General features: G+C 27.3%; 1 protein-coding gene across 2 annotated transcripts in view; it reads right to left on the bottom strand.

Moving 5' to 3' along the window:
- Positions 1-1,944: 1,944 nt before the first annotated feature.
- Positions 1,945-17,741, bottom strand: part of LOC106690683 (3',5'-cyclic-AMP phosphodiesterase-like) — a 50,310-nt gene continuing 34,513 nt past the window's right edge. Inside the window, exons 2-3 of one of the 2 annotated variants that reach the window (XM_067049374.1) lie at positions 4,866-5,042; positions 1,945-2,118 (exon numbers count right to left, since the gene is read on the bottom strand). In XM_067049374.1, coding sequence (XP_066905475.1) covers positions 2,016-2,118; positions 4,866-5,042 — 280 coding nt within the window. In that variant the 3' untranslated portion in view covers positions 1,945-2,015. The remainder of the gene's footprint in view (positions 2,119-4,865; positions 5,043-17,741) is intronic. The other variant, XM_014436192.2, reaches the window with a different exon arrangement.

Here is a 17,741-nt window from a genome sequence, read left to right as displayed (position 1 = left end):
CTATGTTCCATTTACATTATTCATATTAGTACGACAACAGCTTTAAAAAACTAGGATAAATGAAAACACATTTACTAATCGCCAAGAAACTCTTAAAATTTGAATAATGAAATTATTATTATTTTATCATTACTGTTTCTCTTGGTATTTGTCTATGACACAGATTGGAAGTGAAACATTTCAAGCAATTTTAATTTTTTTATTTATTCCCCTGTTTCTTAGTATTTGATTATATAACTCATTTGAGGTATTATTATTAGTAACATTTCTTAAAGTTATATGTTCTACTGGATGAGTTTCATTTATAATTGGATCTTGTAAATGAAAAGTAATCTTCCTTGTTTTATTTTATTTATATTATTTCATTATAACCAATAATGATTCGGGGTTGTCACCCCATCATCAAGTATCTGATTAAATATAACTATTAAAATTACATTTTGTGTTATCCTTATTAGTCTTAACAATAACATATTGTTTATAATCTATTTGTTATCAATGGTAAATATATCCTGGTTTCAGGAAGGTATTTCAGATCTCCTTATTTATAATTATGGTGGCATGTTTAATTATTAATATTTATATTATAGACAACAATAGGTTATAGTTAACATTATAGCACTAATAAGGAGAACACAAAATGTAATTTTAATAAATATATTTAAACAGATACCTGATGATGGAGGTGACAACCCTGAACCGTTTCTATTGGTTTTGTTGAAATAATGTAAACAAAAAAAATTAAAACAAGGAAGAGTACTTTCTTAATTTAAAACAATTTTGATCCTTTTTTCCTCTCAACTTTTATTCTTTAAAATTTCTCCAACGTTTCAGGCCATCTTAATTTAAAACAATTTTGATCCTTTGGCCTGAGGGCTGAAACGTTGGAGAAATTTTAAAGAATAAAAGTTGAGAGGAAAAAGGATCAAAATTGTTTTAAATTAAGAATAAACTAAACCACTCTCAAACAAGCATGTATAAAATAATTAATCTAAGGAAGAGTACTTTTTATTCACATGATCTAATAGTAACATTTCATGTTATGAAAGGGCACCACCCACCATTTTCTCAGTGAGGAAAGTAAAGATTGATATCAAGTTTTATGCTCATTAGTTTCATTTCTAAGTATCAATAAAACAAAACCCATTAGTTTTATTTCTAAAAGTTAATAAAACCCAATGGTGCTGAAGAATGTCTGTCTTGCAAGGATCCTTAGAATAAAGGCCATAAAAAAAACTAAGAACTTCGGCTTCTACCTTAAGACAAGAATACCTAGTTATAGTAACAGTTATTATTTAGTTTAACAGTTATTATTATTTCAGGATAAGAGACAAATGGATGATGACATTAAAGTCTTAACAAAAAAAACCAGCTTTATGATTATATGAGAGATAGATATAAAAAAATACCGGTAATAGGCAAATAAAACATTCAATAAAGTTTTGTAAGTGATACTAATTAAAATGGTGTATTAAATTATTTCATTATCTACTGACCATTTCAGCATTATTACTATAACTCATAGAAACTATAATGAAGCAGAAAGCAATAACAATGAAAGTGACAGCAGAACGTGCTATGGAATTACAAAGTGAAAAGTCCCTAATCTTAAACAATGACCAGGCATAAATCATTATTATAGATGATAGTATTTGATAAATAAAATATTGTATTATTAACTGTCATATCTTATTATACTACAAAAAGAAACAATAGACAAAAGTTGAAATAAAAAGTATACATTGTTAATAAAAAAAGAAATTATATCGACAATGAAATATATAAAAATCTATTAATAAAAAATAAGTCAAATATTAGTTATTGGTAGATTGTTTGTTCTCTGAAACAATCATCGGGATATAAAGACAAAACTAATTATTATTTTTCAAACATAAAAAGATAAAACATAATGTGAATATCAAAAACGTGCAGTTAAGGATTGTAAAATAGTTCTCTAAACACTACAATGTGCTTCATAATGCAAAGGAATGAACATATTTGCTATAAAAACGAAATCAAAGAAAAAATTGGGGGTAATTAGAAGCATTCTTTATCTTTATCTTTTTTAAAATTATTACATACGGTCTTTCAACTGGTGGAGCTTCAGCCTCTTTCAATCTGTAAATTTATAGAAATTGTAAAGCAAATGTTTAATTCTAATATAAAAAAAAATCCTTTAGCCTATAAACTATCAAGATAAATGAATTTTTAGTATAAGCTGTTTATTACCACACCCTTTTTGACCTAATTATTCTTTGAACATTTTTAGTACCTAAATAAGCCATTTATTTTATAGCTAAATAAAAAAACTAGAACACTACTATATCAGTCGCACTAAAATTCTCATATCTGATATTATATAAAGAATATATGTATTTTCTTGCGAGATTTCAAATAAGATTTTTTTAGTTTGAAATTCATAATACGAATGAATAAGTTATTTGTTTTTGTATTGTTATACCTATACCAAAAGCAAGAACAACAATGGGACAATATAAGAAAGGATTATAAAGCTGAAATAATTTTGAAGAAAGGAAAATAAAACTAGAAAATAAATAAACCATATAATCTGGTTGAAAATGATAAAATCCTCACAAATAGAATCATGCTCTGCATGATACATAAGGTGCATGCAAGATAACTTGATTCAGGAGAGAAGCTTACCACAACACTTATTGTAAATTTGTCAAAAATATTATGTACAAAACATGTTCCTTGTAAAAATTTAGCCATGGAGTTTCTGTATATTTACCTTATATTATTTCCGGCTTCAATTTTAAAACAAAACAGAAATATTGTATGTAACAACTTAATGAATTACAAGAAGAAAACATTTTAGCAGGATTTTTTTGAAATTTCATGACTAAATCTTATATAATACATTAATGAATAAGAAACATAATGACAGTTTGTTAGTTTCTCCAAAACTCATTGAAGGGCATACATACACTGCAATTTCTATGATTAATAGGTGTGAAAATGTTCCCTAAAATCTTCATAAAAAATAAAACTCAAGACTGACCAGTAAATAAGGATTTTTTTGATTTTATTGTAGTTATTTTTATGAATAATTAGTAATTTCATAAGCTTAACTTTGAATTTTAAAGATTACTACAAGAATAACAAAAATAGTCGTTTATGTTAGAAAACAAATTTACTTCTTTTTATTATTTCTTAAATACTTTATTTTAAAGCTTCTAGAACCCCCTCTCCTGTAGGTTTGGACTTAGTTGTAACATCACAAGGAAAACCATAAATTCAATGCGTTTTTGAAATTTATATTTTGCGAATGTTTGAAAAATTTAAGGTAATTCAAATATGGTTATAATTACAAATTATAGAGTTGTATTTAGATCAAGACTTGTAAAAAAATATATATTTTTAAAATTTAAAATTAAGGAATGTTCTTGGTTACTATACATTTTTAAAAATTTATAAATATTGAAATATCTAATCAATAACAGTACTAAGTAAACATAAAAATTACTTACATCAGCACAGGAATATCATTATTTCATTATTCCAAATGAAATTAAATTCTCACATATTTCATGAATAGTAAATGAAAAGGTATGATCAGTGTAGCCAATGTGCTAGTTTGAAAAAAAAGAAAGGAAAAAAAAGTATTTCCTTTTGAAGTGGAAAGTTTTTCATATCTTAAAAAAATAGCACCAAAAATAAAATATAATTAATTACTGAGGCGTAGTGGAGACAGGTTAAGATCTAAAACGTAATGGGTATAGTAAATAGACTTAAAACATTTGAAAAAACCGGTTAAGCGTGGAAATACTGACAGCTCTATCTTTTGGCACTTTTTTAAACTGAATAGAGGTCGTTTCTGGGGCTAAATCTTTTGGCGCGATATTGTCAAAGCAGCATAGATTATTTTGATATGAAAAAAATTGTTTTTAAATCTCTGCCACTTAGCCACACCTGAAATATCAATCAATTGTTTAATAATAATTAAAAGAAATTATTTTTTCCATTAAAATGAAATTTTAATATTATTCTTTGGAATGTAACAACTTGCATTGGATTATTTTGTTTTGTTGTAGTGGTAGTTGAAATCTGTAGTTAAGAAGTTGTGAAAGGTAAAAATTAGATTTATTGCCATTATCTTATTTTTTAATAAAAAGCAACACTTTTTTTTTATCTAAAAGTAGTACAACAATGTTATGACTTATAAAATCATTGAAGTTTTAAGTAGATAGTAAATAATTTTACCAAATATCTGATAAATATGGTTTAAGAAGTTCAAGACATTGTAGACTGATCATATGTAAGATCAGACTATAATTTCATTAAAAGTCATGTATTTAAATACTTTAAATAAAAATACTTTGTTGTTTGACATTATATGCCACAAAAGGAATAAATAAGGAGCAATGGCATTTACAAAATTATTTTTGTAAAAAGTCTATTTTGATCACAGATTTAAATTTTGATTTATATTTAATATCGTTGTTATCAATTCTCAGTTGCTTTGTATCAAGAAATCATAACAAAGATGATTAAAACCAATATCAATTTTTCTGAATATCAATATTGATCTAAATATATGTTATTAAATAAAATTAGTTGTACTTTTTGGTATCAGTTAATGAGTATTATTGAAGCCAGACAACTCTATATATAAATTGTATTAATACACATATATCTGCTCACACAAATAAATACACACATAAATGCACAGATATTTCTTGAACTTATATACAAGATCAAAGTAACAATTTTTTTCTTCCATCAAATTATAAATTGATTTATATACAACACTAATTTTTACAAAAAGAGGATAGATGTTATTTACATGATGTTATATACAGTGCTTGGTCACACAAAATCACATTTTAACTTTAGCTGATTACCTTTCAGAAGCGATGCTTGAATGCCTGGACATAGACTTCGGGCTAACCTCGAAGTCTGAGTCTGACCTGTAGAGGAACGACTCGCGCCGCTGAGGTAGGTTCTGAAGGAGAAGGACTGCAGAGGGAGAGGCAGCCCCCTCAGCTCGACCACTTGTTCCGCCATTCTCAACATCAAAACTGACAAAAAGAAAGAAAAAGGTTAGTGAAAATCATTACATACATATATAATCTGAAAATATTTATGAAAGAATATAATAATTTTAAATTAATTAAAAAATTTGAATTTGAATAAAATTAATAATTTTAGCAAAAGAACATATTTATACTCTAAATTAAAAAAAAATTATTGAATTATAACTAATATTTGCAAAATAGTGAATTTAGTATCATTGAAAAATATATCTAAGAAAAATTTACATTTATCTAATTAAAAAATATAATGAAATAACAATATTCAACATTATATTATATACAGTTTTGAGTAATTTAAAATTTTATTTTCTATGTAAAATCACTAGACATAATCATTTAATTACAAATAGTTTAACAAAGAACATTTTAAAAAATGGAGATATCTCAGGAATTACTTAATATAAGAGTACTATTAGATAAAAAATAGCATGGTAATGTTTGAACAATGTTCCATATTTCATTAAAATCTTGTCTATATTGTTAAAAATTAAACAAAATAATTATATGATTTATAACCAAAAGATAATTTATTAATAAAATAAATTTTAAGTTGCTACAAAATGTAATGCCCTATTATTTCTTCTAAGTCTTTTGGAATTTCCATGATTATGATGTAACTTTCCAGTATAGATGAAAAAGGAAAAGTGGTTGGTTTAATACTAAGATGAAACAAATTTAAAAGTCTATATTTTTAAAAGTTAAAATGTATCGTTTCCAATAATAAAACTAGTCTTGGTTTTTATATCATTTTAATAACAAAACTAAATCCAGATAACTTAGTAATTTTTATTAATAGTAAAATTTTTTTTTAGAACTTCAAATTAAATTTCTTATTTCTTTTGTACACAACAGTTGCGACATCATTGTTTTAGCTATTCTAGTAGTAGATGGCAGGGTTCTTGTTCCAACATTTCAAAATATTTCTCATTTCCATTTTAAGAAAAGCAAACTCTTCTCTTTATACTGTTTTACAATGTTTCAAGAACTATTTAACTAAGATTCATTTGATCAATAATTAAATGACAGAATGATCCTATATTACTTGATTTTTAACATAATTAAGCCTTCTCTGGTTTTTCATTTTATTTGGAAAAATAAAATCTAATATTTATTATAATATTGGAAAAATAAAATCTAATGTTTATTAATTTATACTACTTAAACCAGTGGTTTTTTGTTGGTGGCGGAACCCTTATGGTACTAGAAGGAAAATTGTAGAAACCTTATGGTAGAAGTAGGAGAACCCTGACATTATTATCATTTGATACTAATAAAGTGATCCATTTATTTAGCAAAACATAAGAAAGAATAACTTTGAAGAAATTCTGAGATGGTGGGGTCGAAAATGGTGGGGTTGAGTTGACGTTGATTTGATCCATTCATTAATTATTTCACGGAAACCCTGGAAGAGGCTTACAGAACCCAGCTTGGGAACCTCTGGCCTGTGCCTTCAAATAAATTGATCAATGTAGCTGAAGATAGGCAGTCTGCAGTCAGCTTTGACTGCCTCATAACTGCAGCGGCGCCAGTTTGAATCCGGCCTGGAGTATTGCCTTTCATTTCATGGTACCGCCACAAAATAAAAAGTGGAGACCTCACAAAATGAAAACTTAACCCTCCCGCAATGAATAGAATAGGTTAGTTACCTTTAGATAACCCCCATGTCAAAAATGACCAGAAAGGGGGTAATATTAAAAAAAAAAAAATGGAGCTGAAGATAAAGAATTTACAATAATTATTATTTTATTTTTAAAATCCAAACTTTTACATTTATTTTGTCTTAGATTTTAAATATTTATAACTTAATAGTGCAGAATTTTATGTTTATTTTGTATTAGCTTTTAAATACTGATCAAATTTTTCAGTCATTGTATAAAACTGAATTGCAACTTCAGTAATGATCGAAGTTGAAAAAAAAGAAAAAAAAAAAAAGGATCCCTGAAACTAGAGGAAATAATGAGTACCAATACTTTTCCTATTAACTGAGCACAGTTTTCCAATTGAATACGTTTTTTGTTTATTCCTATATTGTTAACCATTCTACAGCCTGGCTTCTTGCACCTTTTAATAGTTCAGAATTTCTTTGGTAACTACTTTTCGAGATTTTAGTTCTTATATTCATTAATGCTGAAGTAAGGTTAGATGATCTTCATCCATAATTCTTGTGGCATTCCATACCTATCTATAGTGGTTCCATAACTATTCCAACCTAGTTTATGTTCCTTCTTGAATTAATAAAATGCTTGAAAGTTTTAATTTCAGGCTTAGAAAGGGGAAAGAATATTTATTTTTAAAATACAGTTGAAATCTTCCAACTGTGTACTAACAATTATTTAATGTTTCTCCCAGAGTTTTTTTTCTTTTATATTTAAATATTTATCTTAATGCTTTTCTTTGGTATATATTTTAAAATGTTCTTAATACTTCACTTAGAAAGTATGAGTTTGCTGGAGAATCAAGGGGATACACAACACTAAATTTGAGAGCATGTAACCAGTCAATATAATTCAAATAATAATATTGTTACAGTCGAAATGAACATGTAAGAAAGGTAGCAGGGCTTAGTAATGAACGAATTCCTAAAAAGGTAATCAGTACTTAACGACTAGGTAAACGTATCAGGGACCAAAGTGTAAGTAGGAGATTGTGTTAATACTGACCTTGCAGAGTTGGTTTTCAATAGATGAAAGAAGTACACAGATCATGCATAATTGGTATTATCACGATCAAATGTTCGAGTTCATTATGCCTTTCATTATTATTATCCTTGAATTAAAAGTTTATGTATAAATTGAGCTAATTAAAGGTATTATGTATTTTAAAAAAAATGTATGCATGCTAGTGATGAAACTTGAATTTTCTTTTAAAATAGTAACTAAACATTTTTATCCCACTGAAGAATTTATAGAAAAAATTTAGTAATAATTACAGCATTATATATTGATGTATAAGATCAACTTTCCATTACCAGAGATCAGTAGCTAAGAAATAGCACACAACTAGACCCAGAGAGAAATAGATTTGAGATTTAAATCAACATGAAAAGATTGTCTTCTGAACAATTAAATTTTCTTCTTAGATAAAATAAATGTCGAGTTTTCATTAGTTATTTTATTTTCATAAAGATTCGTAATGTTTTGATTTAAAATAATATCTTTTTCTTTTTCTTTTTTTTTAAACTACAGTTTTACCAAAATTGAATATAATAGTTATAATACAATAGGAATAAAAAAAAAAATTTTATTAGAGCATATTTGTTATAGCAGATTTTATATTCTTAGTGAATAAACCAGAGATATTTGTGGAGGTAATCAGAGAAGATAGAGCATATTTAACTAAGAAGCTGCAGCTGTTCGGTAAATTCATTTGACTTATAATTGTTTTCTTTTTAATTAATTTGTATTTCATTAGTTTCAAATTTTCTAAATTAAATATAAAAAAAGAAACTTTTCTAATAAAACAAAAATAAGAATAATCAAAGAATCATCAGCTGAGTGAGTAAATCACTTATGTGGCAGTCTTGGAACTCCATATTTTTCTCCCAACAACACTGTACCTTCTGATTTATCTCTGACTTGGAAAGAAAATAGACTTATTAATATGTTGCTGCCATTTATCTTAGTATTTGTTTATTTGACTGAACTGTATTTCTTAATTTAGTTATTCTCATAGTGTTGAATAAACCCCATGCACAACCTAATTCAAATGAAAAAATTAATAAATCTGGAGCCCAATGAATAAATCGATAGTAGAATCTGGTTTGTACTACACTAATAAGGTAGTCTAAATAGCTTGTTATAGAAAAATTGATACAAGATCCACATAAATTAGGTATCATCATATTATTCTTTAAATAAGCGGTTTTCTCTCACTAGTCAAAGAAAGAACAAGAATAATAGAGGCATTTAAAGTTTTAATATCATCATTATAGATAATTTGTTCAGAATTTATAGAGTTTCTTAATGGTAGGAATATAATATATCCAATTTCTTGAGAAATGATGTAGAGGTATAAAATATAAATGAAAACATACTAGGTTGTCGGTTCTTAAAACTTTATATGACTGCTATTATTTTACTGAAATACTTGGAAGACAAAAGTAATTTAGGTGTATTGAAGGTCTATAACAAGGTTTTATGTCTGTCTTGTAATCTCTTGTAAAGGGTACTTTCGTACTTGTATTTATATGTCGATAAATACTTATAACTACATGAAAACCATGACACTAAATTAAAGGTGTACATGTGTAAATACTATTTGTGATTATGATATGTTTTGAAGTACTACTTAAAAAAAACTACTGCTTAAGAATATAGAGGTTATTTTAAAAAGTGTAAATATTGTTTATATATTAAAAGCAAAATGATTAGCCTTTATTTTAAATCTAATTTAAAAAAAAAGTTATTAAGATTTACCTTTTAAATCTAGCTTAAAAACAGCATAAAAATATCAATTATATATGTATCTTAAGATTTTTAATTTAAGGTAAAAATTTAAAATAAGGTATTGGGAGTTATTGATGGAATAAATGATAACTAGCTTAATTAATGAAATGAGGATTGAAATATGTAAAAAAAAAAAAAGAAGGACAATAAATGGCATTGTGTTTTTGGGGAGAGAAAATTGAAAATACCTCAGAGGGTTAATAATCAAAATGAAGGGGGAAGGAAGAAGGGAGAAAGAGATAGAAGATGGATTTTAGCATTATTAGGAATGTACATCTCATCACCACCTCTTGTGCGGGCAGATCTATCACATTGTATGAAAGAGTACCCAGAAGTAAGGGCTCGAGAGAAAAAAAATGGATGTTCTAAGCCAAATTTTAGATGTTGCAATTACATAGAGTGCACAGTCAAGGAAATATTGAAGGAAATCATTAGGAGTGTGAGGCAATTAGACATTACTATTTTTTTTTATTACCTTGTAGATATAGTAGTAGAAAATGAAATGAAACGACAATAAAGTTACAAATTAAATTTTCCAAGATATATAGGTAGCATTTGAAAAGATGTAATTACAAATTGTGATAGTAAGAAAATGTTTTTAACATTCAGGTATATTATGAATACAGCTTATCATTAAAAAGAAATTTCATTTATGACGAACCCATTTATTTTGGAAAAAGATGAATTTAGTAGATATTGTAATCTTTAAATGCAATATATGGCATCTTACTTTTAAGTTTGATTTCTAATAGAAACTAACATAACAATCCCAATTACCTGAATATGTATGATCTGGGATTAATTCTATGTCAGCCTAAAACCTTCAAAGAGAGTTTTAATCTTACTTTTTAAGCAATTTTTTACTTCAGAAGTTTTAAAACACTCTAAATGTATAAGTTAAGTGGATTGTTAAAAAATAAAAATAAAAATTAGCCTCCAACAAGAAAAGTGCTTGGGCCTAATTCATACCATTCATTTTTTTTTTTTTATATGTAAAGTCACTCTTGCAGAAAATTTGATTACGGCCTTTTTAAACTTTCTAAGAATAAGGCCTTCTCAAACTCTGGTTTAGATTCTTACAGCTTAATAATAATCTATAATATTTTATTAAAGTATGAAAGAAGATAATGTATATTTTCACTTTTGAAGTAACTTATGGTTTTTAATTTTTCATATGGGAGATTATTTTTTTCTTTGTCCTACTGGTTTCTGGATTTGAAAAATATAAATTCATTTTGTAAATTACAGTTCTTTTTTTGGGATATATTATATATGCTGTTCTTAACTGTTATAGTCTGAAATTCTAAATAAAATAAATTAATTTTTTTTTATTAGCCAAATACTTTGATTTGAACATTTAAATAACTGCAGTATTTAAATTCTTTAAATATCTAAATAATTAAATTGAATTTAACGACTTAATCAATCACTTTAATTTATTTGTGGTCCAAAATTGTATAAACTAATTTAGCCAAAGTAATTAAAATTAATTTTTTCTCAACACTAGACCTTAGTTGATATAGCTCTAATACTCACTCTTTGTGATTATATCTAACTTTGTAATGGCAAGGTATGAGAGACAGAGCACAAACAGTAAGGCAGGGTCAGTCTGACCCGACAATAATTTATCTGGATTTTCTGTTGTTTAGTTGACTTTTAGAAAAATTAAACTCATAAAATAAATTATAAACATTTTTAAGTATATTTTGTTATAGGTAAACAATATATAATATAAAATATTTTATGGTAATACATAATTTATCTGAATTATTAATTATCTTTATTATTGTTAATATTATCATTACAATCAAAATGGATGATTTTATTATTTATCATTTATGATATAGATTCGGTTTTGTTATGTTCCATAAAATTGATTTGATGAATAGATAACATTTTTTTTTTTTTTCAAATTGTATTAAATATCTATGAAAACCTTTCATGGAAAAAATTATCCATAATTTTAATTTTTTTAGTAGCAGTAGTAGTCATATCAGGTCAAGAGTTTTAATACGGGATAGAGCATTTTCCAAGATGGAAGCAGGAGGAGTGCCCCATGGCTCCAATTGCCTGAGTTTATTTCATCCCTCTTAAGGTCGAATATCCTTCTTAATACCTTATTCAGCCTTCTCCTACCGCATTAGAAGACAGGTGCTCTACCGAACCCACTGTGGGACTTGCGATCTAAATAACTAGTTCGTTACTTAATTAATGAATTTCGTTTTAAATTACAGATAATTATGAATAAAATATAAATGTTAATTTTTTAAATCTGCATTTATTTTTCGGAGTATACAACACTGATTCATTGAATTAAAACTACGATAGATGCTATTTGGTTACAGATAGTTATGATTCAACTTTGTTAGAAATATTCATAAATTTTAAATATCGTCATACCTAAGGACGTAAGAAACTCTAACCGTATTATCACAATATAAACCAAACATTGATTAAATTGTGCTAAAAATGGTAACTCGAACATCTGAGCCCAGTTTAATTTCACACAAGGGCAGCCAAATACTGCAAATTTCTATAAAAATATAGAGGTTTCAACTTATTTCTATGCCCGTTGAAAACACTGAGTATGATGTACATCGCCGATGAACAAATATTAGATAGATGGGAATTGAACTCACATTACCCAAGACTCAATTAGATCTTCACGTCCTTTTTGTTATGTAAGTTGTTTTGATTCAACAGAAATTGTTCTTTGAGGTGGAATTATCTTTATTTAAATAGTTATATTGGTTTTAATTGAGTTTACAATACGTTTTTCTACTGCTTTGCACAATCAGTGCGCAGTTTTGTATGTAGGCATCGGGGTTCAAGATTCAACAAAACAAATGTTTTTCGTTAGTATTAACAGGCTGTGAAATTGAAAACGAAAGTAAGCTAATTTATAACCAATAATTATTTTATAATTGTTGATAATAAGACTGTAATTAAAGTTAGTTTATAATTAGTAGGTTAACCTTGATAATGACAAAGTTGGCCGAAACATTGGAAATGTAAAATAAATTAATTAAAAATGTTGAGACTAAATGGATCTAATTTATTATAATTGGCAAATATAATTATCTCAAGATAAAATGAATCAAAGTATATATAACATAAGAAACTCATTTTTCGATTATTTTGCTGCAGCTATTTCCCGCTTTATTTTCAAAAACCTTGAGGTATTGTTCTAGGTTTAAGAGGCCACGTTTCGTATCCAAAATAACAGAGAAAGGATAATAGTTTTGTAAATTCTAACTTTCAAATTTTTGGACAGAAGGCGCGAGCTAAGAAATTTCGAAATTAAAAAACATTTCCCGCCTTTACCTCGTTTTTATTTTCTCATCAGTTTCATTTTTTCTGGTTTCCGTAGAACCTAAATACTTAAATATATCTACCTTTCAAGTGTATTTCCTCCTATATCTATATCACTAGTAGAGAGGTCCCTTTCCACTCGTGACAACGCAGACGGCGAGTAAGCGCCACAGTGCTCCCATGCACACTGCGGATTCCACAACCAATCTTAAAATGCCCTTCAGGCAAAGAAAGGGCATTTATGTTCATTATGCATTATGTATTATTATGAATACATATATTCTTGTTTGAAATAATAAAATTAATAAAAGGGTGAGAAAAAAAAAATCCTATAAATTATCACCGAAATTTACATAGGTTGTAAGGAAAGTAAAAATATTTAGATACAAATTTTATTCTAGTTTTTATCTCTTCATGAATAATCCTTCTAGCTTATTAAAAAAGTAGATTTCCTACAATTTCTATTTAATTATTATACTGAAAAGTGACTATTGTTGAATCTTTTACTATATACCAAGTATTGTTAAAATATTTTTTTTTAAGTTCTTCAATAAATTTTTACTGAAATAAGAAAACAAAATGTAACATAGTTGATAGAATTTCAATGCCTGAATATAGTGTTGCTAATATTTTTTATGGGCACATCACAGGAATCGGACTACAGAGTAATGATTTCCAATTACTTTCGACAAATGGTTGGATTCCAGTCTTATCACTTCATGACATGTGAAATATTGTGTAGCCTATGGGACTAACGTTTGGTATTAAGTCTAATCAGAAATGAAGGCGATTATTTATTGGTTAAAGTTAAATATGTATTTTATCAATGAATTTTGAAACGAAAAAATACAACAGGGGTATCGATAATTAACCTTTATTTTTGTATAGTTAGTTATAAAATAACACTAGCATAATACAATATATATAAGAAAAAAACAACACAATTCTATCGGCCTTGAGAGCTTTGAAGACATTTTGACCAACAATCTGTACTGTATTTGAGGGGATAACTATTTTTTTTCTCTTACTTGTGCCACTTAAATTTCTGTCAAATTAATGCATATATATTATATTAACGAATTTCAGAGGCTTGAATCTGATATCAATTACTAGCAGAATCAATTTTGTTTACAATCACACAATATTTTATATTTATGGATAAATGTGACCTAACCTTCCTGAAATAGGCGAAGGCGAAGTTTTTTATCAGTTGGGAATAGAAGAATCAGCATTTTAACGAACATATATTTTACGCAAATGTGGTCTTCACATATTTTCTAATACTGGGATACTACATTTTTGATGGTCGTTTTTGTGTTCATGATTTAGTGTTTTCATAGTTAGTTAATAGATTGCATAAACATTCGGATGGAGAGTTGGATGTTTTCTGCAGAACTTGGAATGAGTAAAAATGTAAAATCATTAGATCATACTTTTCAATTTTGAAGATTGGTTCCTTTTTTCAGGATGTGATCCATTTATAGTAAAATGCAATAAACTGAGCTTGCATTTGTATTATCTTTAGTTGGATCTGGTTTTGAATGACTAGGTGAAGTATTCTGTGTTTTAATACATTTTTTTTTAAGTATATGATCAAGAAGTTTTTCTGATTCATTTATGGCAGAGTTATTTTTTGGCTTGGGACTTAGAACACATAACGTCCAGCTTATGTCTGTCCTGTTGTGTTATCTGTTGCCTGATTTATGTGCCTATTATGTTATTTGATCTATTAAATTAATTGTAAAGTCATAAGGGACGATGGGACTAACCCAGACTTAACACATTCTGCATCAAACAAAAATATTTTGCTGGCATTACAATCTTGAGCCATTGCATTACTTTGAAGCTAACATGTTATCCATACCGGTCCCTGCATATTGTATTACCTATTTGAATCAATGTTGCCTCAGAGAACTATCTTCATAGTCCCAAAGTTGTCCACGTAAAAATGTTCAGATTTGATCGATATTAATGTCCAATAGTAGTTATCACATTATCATATCCCGAGAGAAAATCATCATTATTTTTTCACAAATAAAGGGTTAACAAATAATTGTATAAATAACAAAATCCTAAACATTTTTTCAACCTATAAAAATGAAATTTAATTATTTTAACCTACCATTCAATGTCAAATCAAATGTCTGAAGACATGAAAGTTATATTTTATATTATTATCAAAGGAAATAGGGAACTTCATATTAAGTTATGATTTATATCGATATAAGAAGATCGTGTGTAATAAGTAAAAACTTTATCCATAAACTGGTGACTTCGCAGTGCAATGGAAAGAGAAGTTGCAATAACCTGCCACAAGGCTGTGACGTCGGAGGGATTTGGCGCCCACTTTAAACAGCGCTATGGAAATCATTTGACCCAGAACGGAACCATATTGATCGTCCAGTTCCCTTACTGCCCGCTAGGCTTCTCCACTGTCTATGCTCTTTCCATACTCAAAAGTAATTAATTTAATTTATTATTTCAAACGTTTATTCTAAAAAATCAAAATCGTAGCAGTGTCTACTTCGTCATACACTTGCTGCTTTTCCTCCGTATTTTAAGGTTTTTATTTTATTTTTAACAAAAAGTAAATTGTAGTTATTAATAGTACTAAAAATAAAACATTAACCATTTAAGGCAATAATCTATTTTTAAATATGACGTAACGGCGTTTGAAGGCAGCGCGCGCGACTCTGAAACCCCTCTGCGGCAGTCTGTTTATAAATGAGGTTTATCAGCACTGATAAGGATTTAGCAACAGTAGTACGAACTGACCTCCTATATCATTTTCGTTTGTTTAACAGCTGATAAGAACAATAATCATTTTGATTTATACTATCGCTATAGTTGAAGATCTAAAAATAAATAAGAAATGACAGTTTAAAAATAAATATGAAATTTATTTTCAATTCAGGGCTATTGTGTAGACTATCACAAATATTTAATATGTAAATATTTGGATATATCCATAAAATATTTTAAAAAATTATTCCTAAGAATTAAAAAGTAAAAAAAAACAAAAAAAAAACTATAAAACCATTTATTAACAAAACATAATTGTATGCAATATTTTTTTTTATTAAATGACCTGTCAAATAGATTACTGAAAAGACAATAAATGCTTTAATTTTCAGAACTAATATTGTTATTAAAAAAAAACATATGCATCTCAAATTATGACAAAATATAACGCAATTTTGTAATATTTGCACTTTTTCAAATTTCAGTTTTAGGTCAATTAATAAATTTTAGTAGAATTAAGTTGTTTTTCACTTGTTACTTGAAATTTCGTATCTTATAAATCTAAACAATTTTAATTTTATAAAACAATAATTTTTATTAAAATTCAACGTTTCCTAAAAATACTCTTCTTTAGTCTTTCTTATCAGAAATATATCATTTAAAACTAATATTGCTCTTTTAATGGAAGACTATTTATACATTAATACTTATAAAATGTTGTGTCTTCCTTTTTATTTAATCTTGCCTCTATTTTTCCTCGACGTTTCGTAGACCATTCTCCATCTTCAAAATTACAATACCCTTTTCTGAGTTTCCTTGTCCCTTACATCCATATAATAATCATATATAGAAACTTATTTTGTGTAAACAATGCGCACCATCATTTAACAATGGACTGTGTTCCCTTTTATACATTAAAGTGAAAAAAAAAATCATATTTATTAATGAAACATTTAACTGTATCTGTGAAAATGAGATTAATTATTCCGTAAAAAAGAGTCACTTTTATTTTTGTAAAATAAGTTATTGGGAAAAAGGGATTCAGAATTAAAATCTGTATTCTTCCAGAGGTCAAATGCGAAAAAAAACCAACATAAAATCGTATCGCATTATATCTTCCTGAAAGAATATAGTTTTTTATTTGAATATATTGATACAAGTAATTTAAAAGAAAATGGACTTATTTGTATAAATCAATTTGAATAATTGGAAATTACATAGATAGACGCAACAGGTATTATCAATTCGACGCACTATTATATTGATATAATTACTCAATTATTTTTAGCTATACAAGACTTAATTCTTTTGGATACAATCCGTAAGAGAATCTTGATGAATACATAACCAAAGATTATTAACCATACAAGGACTAATTATATGTTAAATAATACCTGAAATAATTTTGGGCCATTAACAAATTATTGAAATGTCAACTCCTTCTAGTAGGCATGATTGAGATAATTCTTGTAAACAGTTTCAATATGAGGAACGTTTCTTGGCATTCCATGATATTTGTTTTAAGGGAGGATAGTAAGCCGAGTAACTGTTATATGGGAACAGAAAAAAGATAAAAGTATTTCTTTCGAATAGTGCCCAGCGTTTCTCATAGGGCCTTCATGTAGAAAATTTTAAAAGGTTTAAGAACCGCTGAGTCAGCCGGAATTTGGATCTCACGTGTAAGTCATTTCTGCACATAACTATTTTTTTTGGGGGGCGTTTTTTCCAGCTTGCTCCTACCAAATTGGACGATACTGTAGAAGTCATACTTGTTAAAATTTAAATAATAACAATAATTAATTAAATAAGAAATTTTATGAATATCGATACTATACATCTGATACAGTATCAAAACCAAAGATGAGGTAGTCGAGGGAATTAGGGACTGGTTATTATAGAATTATCGAATAAGAAGTGCCGGCTCGAATGAGTTGAAATCTATTTGGTGATGGGACTACAGAATGAATCTTTACCTTTTCACTCTGGTTAGTTAGGATATAGTTGTTCCTGCAGAACAATTTGTCTTTTCTGCATTGGTTAGTGTACAAATAAATATAAAATTTTACTTGAGGCTTAGCGTTCGTTATAAACCGATTCCTCTGCATAATGACCAATGACAAGGTTTGATTCAAAATATGGTTATAAAAACCCTTAGTACTTCAATTTAAAGGCAACCTAAAATTAT

Source organism: Halyomorpha halys, unplaced genomic scaffold (genome assembly GCF_000696795.3).
Source record: "Halyomorpha halys isolate HHAL.00 unplaced genomic scaffold, Hhal_1.1 Scaffold1817.1, whole genome shotgun sequence".
In the NCBI taxonomy this organism is placed as follows: domain Eukaryota; kingdom Metazoa; phylum Arthropoda; class Insecta; order Hemiptera; family Pentatomidae; genus Halyomorpha; species Halyomorpha halys.
Note: the sequence above shows the minus strand (reverse complement) of the source record. Positions and strands in the feature narration are given on the sequence as shown.